Source organism: Rhinoraja longicauda, chromosome 1 (genome assembly GCF_053455715.1).
Source record: "Rhinoraja longicauda isolate Sanriku21f chromosome 1, sRhiLon1.1, whole genome shotgun sequence".
In the NCBI taxonomy this organism is placed as follows: domain Eukaryota; kingdom Metazoa; phylum Chordata; class Chondrichthyes; order Rajiformes; family Arhynchobatidae; genus Rhinoraja; species Rhinoraja longicauda.
The window spans coordinates 121,398,526-121,418,305 of record NC_135953.1 but is presented as its reverse complement, the minus strand read 5'-3'; the positions used below and the strand labels follow the sequence as shown (position 1 = coordinate 121,418,305).

The window sequence follows — 19,780 nt, the reverse complement described above, 5'->3', positions numbered from 1 at the left end:
AGGGCCACGTTTCTTCTAATATTGGAAGGTTTTCTTCATTGGTACCCGTGACTATCAGTATAACAGTTTGATTGTCTATACAAGGCCCTTAGCATCACCAACAATATCTCCTGTGGTGTTGTTACTTTTCTGTCTTTTTGTCTTTTCTGGGACTGCAACAATATTGTTTGTCCTGTTAATTGTTAATGTCTGAGCCTGTTTTTATCCCTCTAGCTCATGATCATGTTCACCACATCCACTTCCTGCTATATTCATGACCACAATTATTTTGATACAATGTTTGTCAGATATGATGTGGCACCAGAGGATTAAATGAGAAACTCACTCACTGGTGTTATTAAATTCCAACTCCCACTTCCTTGTACAAATGTCACACTTCCATCGTTGGTATCCTCAGCAAACTCTGTATTTCAATGTCTAGATTATTTATATGAAAGTCTGAGCACTTAAAATAGGGGTGCATCACTATCTACTATCCTTCAATTTTTAAAGGACAACCTTTAGCACAACTAGGGGTGGCACAGTGGTACAGCAGTAGAGTAGCTGTCCTACATTGCCAGAGACCTGTGTTCAATCCTGACTACAGGTGTTGTACGAAGTTTCTACATTCTCCCTGTGATCACGTGGGTTTTCTCTAGGTGCTCCATTTTCCTCCCATACTGCAAAGACGTGCAAGTTTGTAGGTTAATTGGCCTCTGTAAATTGCCCCCAGTGTGTAGGGAAAGTGCGATAACAAAGAGTTAGTGGGGCCGGGTGATCAATAGTAGGCATGGACTCGGTGGGATGATGGGCCTGTTTTCATGCTGTACCTTGAAACTAAGCTAAGCTAAGATAAACTAAACTAAGCTAAACTAAGCTAAACTAAACTAGTTAGGCTTACTGGTCTAGTTCCCTGGGTTTTCTTTGGCCTTTACTAGAGCACAACATTGCCAGTGTCCAGTCTTCCAGCACGTTTCCTGTGTCTACACTTGATCCCAGCTACCTACACCTGGCGCATGCCTCCGTCCTTTTCCTGGCCAGAGCCTCAATTTCTTTGGTCTTGTGAGCTTTGTTACTTCACTCTAACAGGAACATGCATGCCTTGAAGTCTCACTGTCACTTTTTTTTGAAGTATCCCCCTTTTTGTACATCCTTTTGCTTGTAAGCAAACTATTCCAGTCAACTTTAGTAAGTTCTTGTCTAATACCATAGGGTTGTGCAACTCAGCCTTTGATGAAGGTTATTTATATTTGGTAACTAACTAAACATTATCAATATTCTAACCATGGGGATTAAATTGACATTGGTCACTTTCCAATTAAGTGCATTTCCCTCAAACCACGTTTCTGAACGTTGTGGTATCAATGCATGAAAACCATTCCTGCTCCTTCTATTTATGTCTGCCTTATAAAAATAATTCTAAGTGCAAAGAAAACATTTTATTGGTTTTAACAAAGCTATCAGCAGATAGGTATCAGATATCAGCATAGGGTACAGCATAGACTTATATTTAAAAACAAATAATGAAATAGCTATTCATAATATCTAAAAAAAGAATAAAGCAATACTTATTTTGATAAGTAAAATATTTTTGCTTCTTCAGGGCATTATGTAATACAGGTTTTGAACACAGAGAGTATATAGCTTACACCAGCAAATAAAACCAGTAAATTTGAGAAGGTAATAAGGAGTTATAAGGAAGATAGTGACTTTGATATTATCTACACCAACTTAACAAGGCCTCATAAAGCCTCACAAGATGGTAGACTTGTCAGAAAAGTAAAAATGGTGTTTAAAAGAACATGAAACTGCATCCAAAATTGATTCAGTGCTTGGAAGTAAACAATAGTCAATGGGTCAATTAGTGATTGGAAGATGATTTCCAATATGGTTCCATAGGGCTCAATACTAGATTATGAGTTCAGTGCAGTTTAGTTTATTGTCACGTGTACTGAGGTACAGTGAAAACGTTTTGTTGCGTGCTAACCAGTCAGTGGAAGGACAATACATGAATACAATCAAACATTTAGTGCAAGGTAAAGCCAGTAAAGTCCGAAAGTAAAAATATGTTGCTGTAGGAGTATAAATTTAAGAATGTGTAATATGTGATTGTAGTTCTGATTCTGTGGCTAGCACCCAAATAATCGCTTGGGTTGGGCACCATCTTGGAAGCAAATCTAGGAAATCTTACTTTTGTAAGAAATTTAATGATATAAAAATTGACTTTGTCATTCATCATGAGGAAGAAAGATGTAGACTATACGGAGCTGTCAATGGACTGGTAAGCAGATGAGTCACAAATGAAATTCATGTGCAGTGATCCATCTGTTTCAAGAACATAAAAGGCCAACGGCAGAATGTTGAGAAATACTGAGGCTTGGAATTCAATACTCAAAGATCTCTTGTAGGTCCTTAATGTAGCTCCTTTTAGTACTGAGGTGAAATATAAAGGATTGGGAGGTTGTGTTAGAACCATTTAATGCAGGAGTGCTGCATTTAGTCCTGGCACCTCACAACAGAAAGTTTGCAGTTGAGCTAAAGAAGTTGTTGAGGAAGTTACATTAATTTTGCTGCAACTGGAAAATGTCAGCTAGAGGCTAGTCTGGGAGTCTGGAATATAGGAGATTGAAGGAAGATTTATTTGGAGAAGTACAAAATGTTGGCGAGCTATGAAAAAAAAAAAAAGGAAAAAATATTTCTGTTAGCAAGTGTTTATTAATGAGGGGGCAATGGATTTAAAATAATAAGAAATTACAGGATTTGAGGGCAGGAGAATAAATCTTTTCACTCAGAGTGATAAATATCTGGAATCCACTGTCTCGAATGTTTGAGGTAATGTACCTCATTATATCTATATTGAAGTAAGTAAGAGCAGGAAAGTGAGATTAAATCGGATTGCTGATTATCAGGTGATACAGACTGGTGATCCAATACTGAACCATACATCTCTGTGACTTTACGATTCTAATTGGCTATGTTGTTTATAATTTTTTTATTTTTCATAGTTTAATTATCATGCACTGGATGTAATTTAATTAAGTATACATGATGAAGCTACTTAGGTGAGTATTCTACAAGAAGAATGAAAATATACTGCGTAGGAAGGAACTGCAGATGCTGGATTAAACTGAAGAAAGACACAAAAAGCTGCAGTAACTCAGCGGGTCTGACAGCATCTCTGGAGAAAAGGAATTGGTAGCGTTTTGGATCTCGATCCGAAATGTCATCTGTTCCTTCTCTCCAGAAGTGCTGTCTGAGCTGCTGAGTTGTTCCAGCTTTTAATGAAAATATATTGTTTGCTGAATCTCAACAAAAAAATGAATCAGAGCAAAGGCTAAGATGAGCTTCAGCAGTTGTGCCAGGGACTGGAGAGGGTGCTTTTCTGTTTCATGCTGCTCTATGATGTATTTTTCCCATCTTCTTCACATGTCACATGAACTATGGAAAGCATGAATGAATATATTCAGAATTTTCACATTATTGCATTAACAAATAAACATTTCAGAATGCTAAATCTGTTGTGCACTTTCCTTTTTAATTTTAATCAAGTTAAGGGCCATCATAAAATAGTCCACAGATGAATTTCATGAAAAGACATCATTCATTGCACGATCATGGAAAATAAAGTCCAGAACAGTTCCTCTGGAAATTAAACATCTTGAGGAAGGTTTCAGATTTTACTGGGTTACTTTGTTGTTTAAATTCCTTGCAAATTGGCCTGGGAGAAGAATATGGGGGGAGGGGGGGGGGGGGGGGGGAGGAAGCTGGAAAAGAGAGATGAGGGTGGAACAAAACCTAGCAAGTGATAGGTGGATACAGATGAGGGAGGTTTGGCTGGCAGATGGGTAGAGTAAATGATAGTGGCTAGAGATGAATAGGAGACAAAAAGGTGTAAGATAAGGAGAGAAGAGAAGTGAAAGGTAAAGCTAGATGGAGGGATGTGGATGGAAGGGGACGTGAAGTGGGAAAGAGTGTCAGGAAAAGGGAAATGAAGGACTCAGGGATGTGACATGTGTCAAGGATGGGAACAGAGCAGGGTGAATGCGGGGATGGGAGAGAGTGGTAGAAATGGGAGCACACTTGGGAGGGGGGAGAGTCGGGGTGAGAGGAATGGAAAATAATTCAAGGGTAATGGGGAAATAATTTGAAGTTGGCAAATTTAATGTTCAATACATTTGATTGTGAGCTATCCAGGTGAAATATGAAATGCTGTTCTTTCAGTTTCTATGTGGCGTTACTCTGGCAATGAAGAATGGGCAAGGATAGAAAGGTTGGTGTGGGATGGGAAGGGAAGTTAAAATGATTAACAACTGGGACATCCAGCAGGCCTTGGTGGACAGTACACAAATGTTTGGCAAAATAGTCACCTAGCCTACACTTGATCTCACTGCTGCCACGTCATGAACACAAAATGCAATAGATGAGGTTTGAAGAGGTGCACATGAACCTCTGCCTCACCCGGACGGGCTGCTGCAGTCCCTAGATGGAAGTTGTAGTTTAAGGGTTAAACAGACAATTTCAGCTAAATGTGAAATGGAGTTATCAGCTAAATTAGCAGCACCGCATTCCATAGCCCCTCGCAAACAAGATTCAAACGCACCATCGCCTAGAGTTGACCTTGCAGCTGCGTACATTGCCTGCAAGCGTAGCCTTTCCCAGGCCATTCTGCGGGAAAGCGTAGCATTGGTGAACGAAACACAACAGCTAAGGCTGGGTAGACCACCCGTGACCCCTGCAGCGAGGGAGGGGGTTGTAGGCAGAATTATGGGACTCAGAGAAGACAGGTAAGGAATCCATCCACAACAGCACGGATGAAACCATGTTAACTGAAGAAAGAAGGTATCTCAGATGTCCTTAAACAAAAAATCTTATTTTCAGTGCAGATGTGGCAGAGACGGAGAAATTGAAAGTAAGGGATGGCAGCACCCTTGCAAGAGGCATGGTGGGGAAGATGCAGTCAAAGTTACTACAGGAGTCCCCTATATCTGTCCCCTGTGATGGAGGCAGAGGGATTGAGAAAGGGGAGAAAGGTGACAGAGATAGTCCAAGTAAGGGCATGGTGAATGTTCGTAGTAAAGTTAATGAAATTAACGAGATCTGCAGAGGTGCAGGAGGCTGCCCTGATGTAGTCTTCAATGTATGTGGAGAATAAAGGAGGAAGGGCATCAGGACCTAGTGGGGTCGGTGATAAGGGTCCCGGTGTGGACGCAGCCGAGAGACTAGTAGGATCAAGGAGAGTTAATGAAGGGGAGAGTGTTGGAGCCAGCAGGGGTGAGCCTATGGCCTTGGTGGCTGGGAGGGGATGGGAGATGGGGAGGAAGGGGGTAGACTGGGGGTGGGGGGAGAGGGGTGGAGAGGAGGGATGTTGGGATGTCTATTTGGACAATAGAAAGAAAGATTGTTGAATTTACTGAGTGATAAATTAGTCAATTTACTAAGTGGTAAGAAGCTTGGGACTGTGGTGCTGCAGAAAGATTTAGATCTTAAAGCTTAGAAATCAATTATAAAAACAATATTAAAGCTTACAGAATAACTATATTTAATATCAAAATAACTGGAATGTACAGTGCATTCAGAAAGTATTCAGACCCCTTCACTTTTTCCACATTTTGTTATGTTACAGCCTTATTTTAAAATGGATTAAATTATTTTTTTTAATCATCAATCTACTCATAATACCCCAAAATGAAGAAGTGAAAACAGGTGTTTAGAATTGTTTGCAGTTATTAAAAAGAAATAACTGAAATATCACATTTACATAAGTATTCAGACCCTTTGCTATGACACTCAAAATTGAGCTTAGGATGGGAGAACCTTCCAGGACAACTATATCTGCAGCACTCCACCAATCAGGCTTTTATGGTAGAGTGACCAGACGGAAGCCACTCCTCAGTAAAAGGCACATGACAGCCCGCTTGGAGTTTGCCAAAAGGCACCTAAAGGACTCTCAGACCGTGAGAAACAGGATTCTCTGGTCTGATGAAACCAAGATCGAACTCTTTGGCCTGAATGCGAAGCATCACGGCTCATCACCTGGCCAATACCATATCTACGGTGAAGCATGGTGGTGGCAGCATCATGCTGTGGGGATGTTTTTCAGCGGCAAGAACTGGGAGACTAGTCAGGATCGAGGGAAAGATGAACGGAGCAAAGTACAGAGAGATCCTTGATGAAAACCTGTTCCAGAGCATTCTGGACAGACTGGGGCAGAGGTTCACCTTCCAATAGGACAACGACCCTAAGCACACAGCCAAGACAATGCAGGAGTGGCTTTGTGACAAGTCTGTGAATGTCCTTGAGTGGCCCTGCCAGAGCCCGGACTTGAACCCGATCGAACATCTCTGGAGGGACCTGAAAATAGCTGTGCATCGACGCTCCCCATCCAACCTGACAGGGCTAGAGAGGATCTGCAGAGAAGAATGGAAGAAATTCCCAAATACAGGTGGGCCAAGCGTGTAGCATCATACCCAAGAAGACCCTATAATCACTGCCAAAGGTGCCTCAACAAAGTACTGAGTAAAGGCTCTAAATACTTATGTAAATGTGATATTTCAGTTATTTCTTTTTAATTACTTTGCAAAAATTTCTAAACACCTGTTTTTGCTTTTTTATTATGGGGTATTGTGTATAGATTGATGATTAAAAAAAAAGAATTTAATCCATTTTAAAATAAGGCTGTAACGTAACAAAATGTGGAAAAAGTGAAGGGGTTTGAATACTTTCTGAATGCACTGCATAGGGATCCTACATTTGAGCAAAAATGGCTCAAACAGATAAACTATTCATCCCATGAAAAAAAAGTCCAATGCACCCAAATGAAAGAGTTTCCTTATAGTTTTCATCAGATATAAAAATGGAAACTTACTCAGAAAATTACTTCAATTATTTTTCAAAATTTTATCAATAATTCTCTTCACCCAGAGGGCTGCGGGCTTCAGACAAACCATCTTGTCACCTTGGAGTGTGGCTCTGGAAAGAAATATAAAATTATGTCAAAGTTGAGTAAGTCCTCATGGAATGATGTAGTCTGCACCTGTATGCAGCAAGACCTAGATATCTCTAAAAAAAACTAAATCAGTCTCTTCTGGATAAGCCATGTAAATATTTTTTCATATTATATTTTCATATTTCAGATACAGCGCGGAAACAGGCCTTTTCGGCCCACCAAGTCCGCGCCGCCCAGCGATCCCTGCACATTAACACTATCCTACACACATTAGGGACAATTTTTACATTTACCCAGTCAAATGAACCTACATACCTGTACGTCTTTGGAGTATGGCAACAAGGGCAGATTAGAAGCTGGATATCCTAAGTCAAGATCTTTCTACCGTCTCAAAGGCACAAATCAGAATTGTGAGGCAAGACTTTCTGCTTACATGGATGAGTACAGCACCAATAGTTCCCCAAGAAGCTTGACACTATCCAGAGCAAAGCAGCCACACATCAGTATTAATATTGAAGCAAATGTACCAGATGATGGTAGATTATCTTCTGGAACCAGCAGACAACGAAAGGCCACACTCTGCCGCCATTTTGTACAGTGGTTAGAACTGCTGCCTAGAAGCTCCAGTGACCCAGGTTTAACGGGTGACGTTTCGGGTCAAGACCCTTCTTCAGACTAGTCTGGGAAAAGCGAAACGAGAGAAGGGTCTCAACCCGAAACACCACCCATTCCTTCTCTCCAGAGATGCTGCCTGTCCCTCTGAGTTACTCCAGCATTTTGTGTCTATCTTTGGTTTAAACCGGCATCTGCTGTTCCTTCCCATACACACGACGCAGGCTTAATGCTGGACAGTGCATTCTCCTCGTTATGAGCACAGGCTCCAGTTTCCTCCCACTTCAAGTCACAGCTCGACAACTTGGACATGGATCATCTCACCAAACTTGCCCACATAAAAATCTAAATAACCTTTTTGCAACCAGTACCCACGCGAGCGAAACCTGCACGAGATAGCCCAGCTGTTGGCAGTTGTACAGTAGAAAACAGAAACAGAAACTTCCCACATGCTGATTGATCGCTAATTAACTGTTGTACATTACTTATTGATAGGATGGGTGTAGGTAGGATAGTCAGACGATAATTGATGAACAAATGAGTCGGAGTAGGTTACAGGTAATTACATGGGATTTCTTTAAGACTAGGCGTAGAGTCAATGGGCTGATTGCTTCCTTCTCCGTCATGAAGAGTTTGGAAATAAGTGCTGTGATGCAATTGTGGGAACAGCTGTCACCCAGTTCTAGAGACCTAAATTCAAACTTGACCTTGTCTGTTTCTTTTGGGGACCCGGTTTCCTCACACATCACAAAAATATGCAGGTTAATAGGCCAGTGTAAATTGTCTCAATAGTTCATATAAGTGTAAAATCTTGGGAGAGATAGGCAGAGATAATAAAACAGAAAAATCCACAAAGTGCTGGAGTAACTCAACAGGTCTGGCAGAATCCCTGGAGACCAAGGATAGGTGACATTTCAAATCAGGACCCTTATTCAGATGTCACTCGTCCATGTTCTCCAGAGATGTTGCCTGACCTGCTGAGTTACCCGAGCACTTTGAGTCTTTTTTTTCTAAACCAGCGTCTGCAGTTCCTTGTTTCTAGATAATAAAATAGATGCAGGTAGGATTAGTGTAAAAATCTGTGAAAGGCCTGTTTCTGTGCTCTCTATGATTCTATAATAATATGAATATGATCGATTTGCACCACATCAACCACCCGAAAAATCAATTCCCCCCACCACTCGAACTCGGCAATTGCAGCTTTGACCACTTATGTGGTCGGCCACGGTGGCGCAGCGGTAGAGTTGCTGCCTTACAGTACTTGCAGTGCCAGAGACCCGGGTTCGATCCCAACTATAGGTACTGTCTGTATGGAGTTTGGACGTTCTCCTCGTGACCACATGGGTTTCCTCCGAGATCTTCGGTTTCCCCCCACAGGTTTGTAGGTTAATTTGCTCGGTGTATGTGTAAATTGTCCCTAGTGTGTGTAAGATATTGTTAATGTGCAGGGATCACTGGTCGGTGTGGACTCTGTGGGCCGAAAGGTCTCTTTCCGTGCTGTATCTCTAAACTCAACTAAACTAAACTTACAAAATCCCCCACAATTATTTGCCATGGCTATCTGACAACCCCTCCCAAGTTTGCACCCTCCACCATCAAGAGATTAAAGGACATAATCCCAGTGGGAACACCACCGCTTGCAGATTCAATATGCTTGCAATATATGGAAATATATTGATGGTTCTTCCTTATTGTTGAGCCTAAATCTGGGAGCTCCCTGCCAACAGCATCTGAGAAACTGCAAAGGTTTAAGATGGCAGTTCACCACCAGATTCGCAGGACAATTAGGGATAGACTCGTGATTTCCGGGTTCTGAAAATAAATAGCGAAACACATTTCTACATATCCAGATGATCCTTGTAGTTTTTCTTTTGCCCGCTTTCTTTTGTTTGTTTTTAGTTTTAGACTTTAGACTCCAAGAATTTGCAGTATTTTGCTCTATTATCAATGGGGAAAGATATTGGCTGCATTTCACATTGTATTACAGCAACAATAATTTGAGGTCCTCCATCTCTATACTAATCATATTATTCGGCCCAACAGATCGCCAAGTGCCGGAGGAACTCAAAGGGGGTCAGGCAGCATCTATGGAGTGAAAGGATAGGTGATGTTTCAAGATGGGACCCCTCTTCAAACTCTTCCCAGCTCCTGCCTCGAATTAACCTTAAGAAAATTTATATTCTTGGTCCCCACGCACAAATTGATGCTCACTTCATACTTACAACTCTGGTCAACATCACCAAGAGCCTCCAGCTTAATTTATCTGGATCCTTCTCTGATTTCTTGATTAGTACAAGTGTCAGAAGTTATGGGGAGCAGGAGAATGGGTTTAGGTGGGAGAGATAGATCAGCCGTGATTGAATGGCAGAGTAGACTTGATGGGCCAAATGGCCTAATTCTACTCCTATTCCTCATGGCCTTATTCTCACCCAGTAACCAAACTCATTGAACCCTAGCCCCCTCCAGTATCCATGAACAAAGGTAAATGTAGTAATTTATGAAAAGTAGTTTAGCAATATGACTTACATGATTTCTAAACGTGGACAGTGAGGTCCACTTGGAAAAAGGTCAATATCTGTCATTTGTTTCAGAGGGATCTTATTGTCGACATAGTTGGTACACTGGCAACGAGGGTTTCCTGTCTCCACTGTGACAGGTATGCCTGTAAAAAAAGGAATTACGAAACTTTAATCATTGTAGTCAGTATATTGTGCAGTTTTCTGATTATCAGAAACAGGAATAGGAAAAAATCTAACCAGCAATTAACAACTTGTCGATCAGCCTGTTCTGCCAGTTTCCCATCACCTGAATATGCTGATCTTCAAAACATTATCTATCTCATCTTTAAATAATCCCAATGATCTAACTCCATAACCTTCTGGGGATAGAAAGCTCCAGAGATTCATTACCCTCTGCAATAAGAAATTTGGTTTTAAATGTCCATCCATTTATCTGGTAACTAAAGGTGAAGAAGGGTCTCGACCCGAAACATAACCCATTCCTTCTCTCCAGAGATGCTGCTTGTCCCACTGAGTTACTCCAGCTTTTTGTGTCTATCTGGTAACTCTGTTCCCTTGGTCAGGACTCTGCGGACCACCAAAACATTTCAACATCTACTTGTAACGCCTCCCTCAGGACCATACATATTTCAATAAGATCGCCTTCATTCTTCATTCTTCCACCGACCAAGATATTTCATCATCAGCTGAATGTTCCAGGGTTTCAATATTTCACACATGATAGAGAGGGCGGGGAGGGAAGTGGAGGGGTTGCGCTGCTAATCAGGAGACTGTCACGGCGGTACTCAGAACATCCTGACACCAGTTGGCAGCTCCCAATTTACTTTCCCCAGTTCCTGACTGATGCTGTTGTAATTCGCCCTCCCCCCAATTTCGCACTTTCATCTGAGGACCAATATTATGCTTGTCCAGAACTATCTTAAAACCTATGGAATTGTGGTCACTGTTCTCTATAAACTGCTTGATTGAAACCATCTGGCAGGTATATTTCCCAGTACAAGGTCTAGAATGGCCCCCGCCCAAGAAGGGCCAACTGCATAGAGTCATGAGGAACCCTCCTGGATGCCCCTAATAAATTCTGCCCCATCTTTGACCCTTGGCCCTTCGGAAGTCCTTGAGGAAGTCAATATTGGGGAAGACAAAATCACACATGATCACTACCCTGTTGCGTTTATATATTTCCAAATCTTCCTACCTATCCTTTCCTCTATCTCATGCTAGTTATTAGGAGGCCCATAGTACAATCCCATCACAGCAATTGTACCGTTTCTATTCCTGAGTTCTATCCATGTGACTTTGCTGGACACAACTCTTACAGTACCTGTCAGTGTTCCCTAGTTGTCAACCCCACCCTCCACCCCCTTTTACATCCATCTCTATCATGTCCGATGAAGGGTCTGCAACCTGAATAGTGGACCATTTCCCATCCCAGAGATGCTGCCTGACCGGGTGAGTATTTCTACTGTTTTATTTTTTTGATTTGTGGGAAATTATATTCTTTGCAATGTGGTTTTGTCGAACTGCAGGTGCAATGAACGTGATCCTCATGTAAAAGTAAGGTAACATGCAAAGTAACACGGGGAAGTTACCACACCTGCACCACTGTCGTCTCTGTGTGTGCACTGCCTGGTGCTCTCAGGGATGCGATCTGTGTGTCAGTCTCTGCCAAGCAAATGTGCAAAACCTTCAGCCACTGCTTTCATATTAACGTTGGTCAAATGCTCAAGTGAAGTTACTCCATTATTTTGGTTCCAGTTCTTTGGTATAACTATTTCTGTAGACTCAAAGGATGCAGCCCTGATATATGAACACAGTCATATCTATAATCAGAAAGACTCATCCAAACATGTGTCTGCATAAGATCTGTCACTTAAGCTGGGAGCTTCTTCATCAATTGCACTATTTCTGCCTCTGTTACAGGAAAGTTATTGTGTACTATCTGTAGGGTGAAGACTGCACTCCCAATGTCTCTATCTGCTTCCTCAAGTCTTGATAATGCATTACTGCAGCATTATGCCTGCATGCTCATACTGGCTCAGCAGAATGTGACGTCACTGTTATCTCAAATACACCATTGTGCTAATTGCAGGTCTGGGTTAAAGAATAACCCAAGGATCCATAAGTGGTGCATTTGAATGTGGACTGTTTCATTATTCACAAGTTATAGGAGTAGAATTAGGCCATTCGGCCCATCGAGTCTACTCTGTCATTCAATCATGGCTGATTTCTACCACCTAATCCCATTTTCCTGCCTTCTCCTTGACACCCATTCTAATCAAGAATTTACAGAATAAGAAGACGCGAAAGGTGCTGCATTCTGTGTAATCAGTTAGGGGTTATGGGGAGAAGGCAGGAGAATGGGGTTAGGAGGGAGAGATAGATCAGCCATGATTGGATGGCAGAGTAGACTTGATGGGCCAAATGGCCTAATTCTGCTCCTATCACTTATGATCATCAGCAAACATCCCCATTTCTGACCTTACAATCGAAGTAAGATCATTGACAGAATCATGGGCAGAAGCATAAATAAAGTGAACGCTCATAGACTTTCTCCAGGGTAGAGGAAACTGCACAGGCACAGCATAATGTGAGTGGAGAGAGATTTAAGTTGAACCTCAGGGGCAACATTTCACTCAGAGGTTAGTTCGTATCTGGAACATTCTATCAAAGAAAGCTATAGAATAGAATACAATAACAACTTTTAAAAGACATTTGGACAGATATATGGATCGTAAGAGTTTAGAGGGACATGGACCAAATGTGGGCAAATGTGACTAGTCCAGAATGCCAAGTTAGTTGGCATAGACAAGTTGACCAAAGGACCTGTTTCCAAGCTGTGTGACTATTCTATGACAGTGTAAATGAAGGAAGGTTATTAACGAAGCTGTTGTAGATTTGCTGAAGATGTCAGCAGATGTCAGATTTGCTGAAGATGTCAGCAGCTGTGTATCCTGAGGAACTCATGCAAAGCTGTCCTTTAGATTTTAGACTTTAGAGATATAGCGTGGGAACAGTCCCTTTGGCCCACCAAGTTTGTGCCGACCAGCAATCACCCCATATATTTGCTCTATCCTATGCATTATCTTCCACAATTTTTACCAAAGCCAATTAACCAACAAACCTGTACCTCTTTGGAGTGTGCTTGGTGTGATTTCAACCAGTGGAGGGGTTTTCTCCAGTTCGCATTGATTCTAGATTAATCAGGGCTCCCTCATGCCATACTCAATCATGGGCAGTTACTCACACCTCATCTCTGGAGGTTGGCTCTTTTGTGCATTGTTGGACCAAGGCTGTAATGAGGTCAGGAGCCGAGTGACCATTATCGATTATCTGTTCTATCACTTTCCTGATGACTGAGAGTAGACCAATGGGGTGGTAATTGTCCCGGTTGGATTTGTAGACGGCAAGGATCAGGATGACAAGAAGAAATGAAGCCTCTGTAGAAAAGTCTCAGCACTTTCATCCCCAATAAACCATGGAATTCTTGCCTGTTCCAACTCACCCACACCTCCAGCTGCTCTTCCAACATGTGGTCCCAAACATTCTGCCTTAACAGCTCTTGTCACAGACACCGGGAAATAATTCAGTTCTGGTTTCCCCCTCCAGCGGAATCTGTTCTAATATTCTCGTCAGAACCAGAATGATTTTTTTTTTTTTATTTTTTTTTTTTTTTGAAAAGCATATGTACAAATCGAAATAAGAAAAAACACATTTGTTACAAAGTTCTTACATAGCTTCCATTTTTAAATTTTTGAAGAAAGAAAGTAAAAATAAAAATATAAAACTATAAACTTGGGGAGAGAGAGTAAGAGGGTTAAAAAAAAAAAAATAAATAAATAAAAAAAAAAAAAAAGGATCTAACAATAAAAATTAACGGGAGTAGATCCGGGAGACAAAAACCACAGCTGTACATCCAACCCCCAACTCAAGTTTCAACTTTTTATTTAAATTTTTTATTTTTTATTTTAGTCCTGTGCCAAACCCATTTACTTTTCTAAAAATTCAATAAATGGAGACCATATTTTTAAAAATAACTCAGGTTTGTCGATTAAGGCAAACCTTATTTTTTCCAAATGCAGGGTCTCTGTCATTTCCATAGTCCACATTTTAATTGTGGGGGTTATTGGTTTTTTCCAAAATTTAAGTATTAGTTTTTTCGCAGTTATTAGACTGTAATCAAGAAAATGTACCTGACTTACTGTAAAATTTGTAGTATGTTCTGATAATCCTAATATAATTAATTTTGGGTCCATATCTAATTTTTTATTAATAACTTTAGAAACTATTTTAAAAATCTCCAACCAGAAGTTTTGCATTTTTATACAAGTTACGAAAATATGAGTTAAATTAGCTTCTTGAAATTGACATTTATCACACATAGGAGAGATACTAGGAAAAATCCTATTTAATTTCGTCTTCAAATAATGTAATCTATGTATTATTTTAAATTGTATTAAGGAATGTCTAGTATTCAAGGAACATTGATGTATATGTTGTAAACTTTCATCCCATATATCTTGCATTATAAATTGATTCAATTCGTCCTCCCATGCTCGTCTATAAGATTCTGATGACGGAATGTCAATGTCAAGGAGAATATTGTAAATAAAAGATATTAATTTATTTGAGTTATAATGTCGATTCAGGCATACATCAAGTGTTTCTGGACCTCTAAACTTATATTCTTGCATGTGTGATTTTACATAATCTCTAAGTTGTAAATATCTAAAATAATTATTAACATGTAATCCGTACTTCTGCTGTAACTCCTGAAACGAAAGAAAAGTTCCCTTATGATAAAGATCTCCCACCCTTTTGATTCCATAACTTTTCCATTGAGCAAAGCCTCTATCTAAGACAGACGGTTTAAAAGAAGGATTATTCGCAATAGGAAGGAAAACAGATAATTTACTCAATTTTAACGTAAGCTTTAATTGTTTCCAGGTACGGATAACACTATGTATAATGGGATTACCTCCATATGTTTTTTTATTTAAATTTATTGGAGCTAAGAGGATCGCACCAATATCGAATGGTAAACAATCCTCTTTCTCCATCTTTAACCAATCCGGTTGTTGATCAGAATCATCCAACCAGCAGGTTATATTTTTAATATTAACCGCCCAATAATAAAATAAAAAGTTAGGTAAAGCAATTCCTCCATTAATTTTAGACTTACATAAGTGTCTTTTATTTATTCTATGAGTCTTGTAGTCCCAAATAAAATTAGTAACAATTGAATCAATTTTTTTTAAAAAACTTTTTTGGAAGGTGAAATAAGTATAGTAGCTGTGGAAGAAAGATCATCTTTATAGCATTACTACGACCAACTAATGATATAGCAAGTGTTTTCCAAAATTGGATATTTCTGTGTAATTTAGCAAGTAAAGGAGGAAAATTTGATTTAAATAAAGAAGTATATTTCCTAGTCACGTAAATTCCAAGATATTTAAACTTTTCATAGGCAATTTTGAAAGGAAATTGTTGAAGTATGGCCGGATTATGCTCCATTATTGGCATAATTTCACTTTTATACCAGTTAATTCTATAACCTGAAAATGAACCAAATTGAGTTATGAGATTTAATAAATTCGGAATGCTAATTTCTGGCTTTGTAATATATATTAATACATCATCCGCATATAAAGAAATTTTATTGGTTGTATGTTTAGTGTTATAGCCATAAATATCTGAATTTGATCTAATACTCTCAGCAAGTGGTTCTATAATAAGGGCAAATAAAAGTGGTGATAGTGGACATCCTTGTCTACAACCCCTAGCTAAATGAAATTTAGATGACAGCATTTGATTAGTTAATATTCTAGCTGTTGGGGATGTATATAAAAGTTTCACCCATGCACAAAAATTTTCACCTAGTTGAAATTTTTCCATCACTGAGAAAAGATAGGGCCATTCTACTTGATCAAATGCTTTTTCAGCATCTAGCGAGATGATTGCTAAATCTTCATTTAATAGTCTATTTGAATAAATTATATTAAACAAGCGTCTCAAGTTGAAAAATGAATATCGTTTGGCTATAAAGCCTGATTGATCGGGGTGTATCAATTTGTCTATAACTAGACTTAATCTCTGAGCTAAGATTTTCGCTAATATCTTCTGATCAGTATTTAAAAGAGCTATCGCCCTATACGAACCAGGGTCTTCAGAATCCTTATCTTTTTTAGGAATGAGGATTATTGTTGATTCAGTCAGAGTTTGTGGCAATCTCTGTTGTTTAAAGGCGTGACTATATACAGTTTGCAAACGTGGAGAGATCAAACCACTGAATTTTTTATAAAATTCATTATTTAAGCCATCAGGGCCAGGAGTCTTCCCATTTTTCATGGATTTAATAGTCTCTTCAACGTCTTTCATAGTTATTTCTGCGCCCAGTAAATTTCTATCACTCACATTCAAACCAGGAAGGTTACATTCCTGCAAAAACTTTTGCATCTGCGCAGAAGTATCTGTTATTTTTGATGAATATAATGACTGATAAAATTGCAAAAATCTCTGATTAATATCCTTAGGTAGTTTAAGCAAATCTCCATTTTCTGATCTAATTTTATGAATTGTAGAATCATCTTCTAATTTACGGAGTTGACGTGCTAGCAATTTCTGTGGTTTATCTCCAAATTCAAAATGATTTTGTTTAGTATATTGAAAAAGCCTTAAAATATGAGCTGAAAGGATATAATTTAACTTATATTTGAGCACTGCAATTTTATTATGTATTTCAATAGAGGGAGCGATGGCATTTGTTATGTCTAACTGTCTTATCTGACTTTCCAAGTCATTCTGTTCAGCTCGGTTCTTCTTGTTTTGAGACGCTTGAAAAGCAATAATACATCCTCTCACAAACGCTTTAAATGTTTCCCAAAGCAGGGACGCAGGTGTTTCAGGAAGGTCATTTGCGTTAAAAAAAATCTCAAATTGCGATTTAAGATAGTCATAACATGCTTTTTCATTTAAGATTTGCGGATTAAATCTCCAATTAGTCTGTTTCCCCGTTACTCCTTGGAGTTTTACCCTAAATGTTAAAGGGGCATGATCGGATATAATAATATTATGATATTTTGAATTATACGTATAAGGAATAAGTTTGGAGTCCACCAAGAAATAATCAATTCTTGAATAAGTTTTATGCACAGGTGAATAAAATGAATACTCTCGGCCTGAAGGATTATCAATCCTCCAAACATCTTTTATATTTGCATTATTTATATAAGAGTTTAATAATTCACACGACTTGGATTTTGTTTTCCTTTGAGTTGAAGATCTATCCAAATAAGGATCTAATGTACAATTTAAATCTCCTCCAATTATCAAGTTATATTGTCCAAATTCTGGAATGGTATTAAATATTTTTTTTTTAAATAACGGATTATCAAAATTTGGTGCGTAGACATTCACCAATATCAATTTTGTAGAATATAGTTCTCCCACTAATATAACATATCTACCTTCAGTGTCGACTATAGAGGAAGTATTTATAAATGGTATACCCTTACGAATTAAAATAGCAACACCTCTTGATTTAAAGGGAAACGATGAGTGAAATACTTTATCAATCCATTTGCCTTTCAGTCTATTATGTGCTACATTTTTTAGATGAGTTTCCTGAAGGAACATTATGTCTGCATCAATAGATTTTAAATTTGAAAGTACTTTACCTCTTTTAATTGGTTCATTAACACCCTTGACATTCCAACTACAAAATGTAATACCTTTAACCCCTGTTTTCCTAATAGAATCTTGCATCTTAACCGATAAATGGTCTATAATAAAGCAAATGGTCTGGCACCCGGACTACAACATTTTTCTTGAATGAGGGGTGGATGATCTTTTGTACAGCGTAGAGTGCCTCCCGGAAATATCTCCCAAAAGTATATAATTTCTGAAAAATGACATAATAATAAAAGTTAAATCTAAAAAAAAAATCAATATATAAAAAGTTAAAAGAGTGCAGGAAAAAAGAAGAGACAACTAAAACTACAACTACAATTAGTGCAGTTAGTGTTAGCCAACCTAAGGTGGCAAAAAATCTAAGGACTTCCGTGAGATGTAAAAAAAAATTAATACTAGCTCCGTTTTTTAACACAGTTATTTTTTTTTTTTTTCCGGTTTTAAATATATATATATTTTTAGAAGCAAGGGGAAATAAACAGGACAGGCCCAAAGAAATTTAATCCAAAATAGGCCAGTTTTCCCCCCTAGGGTGTATTAGTTAAATGTTAAAAGTAAAATTTACATGAGTCAAGTGTTACTTGAACTTCTTATTGGTAGTGATTAATAATATTTTTTATTAATAGTAGTTAATAAAGATTAATAGTCATATAGCTTATTCACTGGTCTTGGAACTTTAAATTATAACGCCTTATAACCCAATCAGTTCTCTGCCAGTGATTACAGCCGTGGAGTGGTATTCATCCCTTCAGCGAGTTTTCAATCTCTCGGGCGAATTCGAATGCTTTATTGTGATCAGTATAAAAAGTTTCTGTCTGCTTGTAGGTGACTCGCAGTTTGGCCGGGTACAACATTCCGAATCTGAGCGATGGGATCTTCCTCAGAATTGATCTTGTCTCATTAAAAAGTGCTCTTTTCTTAACCACCTCAGCAGGATAATCTCTAAAAATACGGATATTGTCGCCTTGGAATGATAAGTTTCTGTTGAATGAATTATGCATTAATCTTCTATTGATTAATAAAACCAGAGCAGAATACCTCATATTGACCTAGCATGCACATACACGTCCATATAAAACACGATCTTACTGCCAGGTTCCATTGCCAAACAGGAAAAACAACCTTGCCTGGAGCTGATTAGACGTGCAGCATTTTTTAAAGTTACATGAAGATAAAGATGTTACTCTGAATATTTCTTACCTTGTGCAGATGGCGAATAAAGTACAAAGAGGGCAAGGATGGTGAAAGTTACTTTGCTATTCATCTTGCTTTAACTGCGCAAATTCTTTTTATAAATGTTCACTGTTGCTCTGCTGTGCAGTCTTTGCTCTTCAGTTGAAATTACAGTTGAAATTATAGTTGAAAATTCTTGACGTGAAAACAGGAAATGGTGTAATCTTAAAGCCTGTGATAAGAAACACTAGAATTTGGATCAAAATATCTTTGTGTTCCAGGCAATCTGGGAACTAAATTTACAAGTGTGTAGGATGCTGGTTTAAACCGAAGATAGACACAAAAAGCTGGAATAACTCAGCGGGTCAGCCACCATCTCTGTAGAGAAGGAATGGGTGACATTTTGGGTCGAGACCCTTCTTCAGACTGGTTAGGGATAAGGGAAACAAGAGATAGAGACGATGATGAAGAGAGATAAAGAACAATGAATGAAAGATATGCAAAAAAGTAACGAAGATAAAGGAAACAGGCCATTGTTAGCTGTTTGTTTAAGTGAAAACAAGAATCTGGTGCAACATGGATGGGGGAGGAATAAAGTGAGAGGGAATGCCGGAGTTACTTGAAGTTAGAGAAATCAATATTCATACCATTGGTCTTTAAGCTGCCCAAGCAAAATATGAGATGCTGTTCCTCCAATTTGCATTTAGCCTCAATCTGACAATGGAGGAGACTGAGGACAGAAAGGTCTGGGTGGGAATGAAAAGGAAAATTCAAGTGTTTAGCAACCGGAAGATTAGGTAGGTTCAGGCAGACTGAGCGAAGGTGTTCAGCGAGATCATTATATTCATCAAAAATAACAGATAGC

The 19,780-nt window shown here is 38.9% G+C and overlaps 1 protein-coding gene across 1 annotated transcript; it reads right to left on the bottom strand.

The window, feature by feature from the left end:
• Positions 1 to 1,470: 1,470 nt before the first annotated feature.
• On the bottom strand, positions 1,471 to 19,062 carry LOC144600520 (interleukin-8-like). The gene is made up of 4 exons (XM_078412189.1): positions 18,943 to 19,062; positions 10,064 to 10,199; positions 6,845 to 6,948; positions 1,471 to 3,417 (listed from the first exon to the last, which is right to left on the bottom strand). The coding sequence occupies exons 1-3, from the start codon at positions 19,004 to 19,006 to the stop codon at positions 6,858 to 6,860; spliced, it is 291 nt and encodes a 96-aa protein (XP_078268315.1). The 5' UTR covers positions 19,007 to 19,062; the 3' UTR covers positions 1,471 to 3,417; positions 6,845 to 6,857.
• Positions 19,063 to 19,780: the final 718 nt, after the last annotated feature.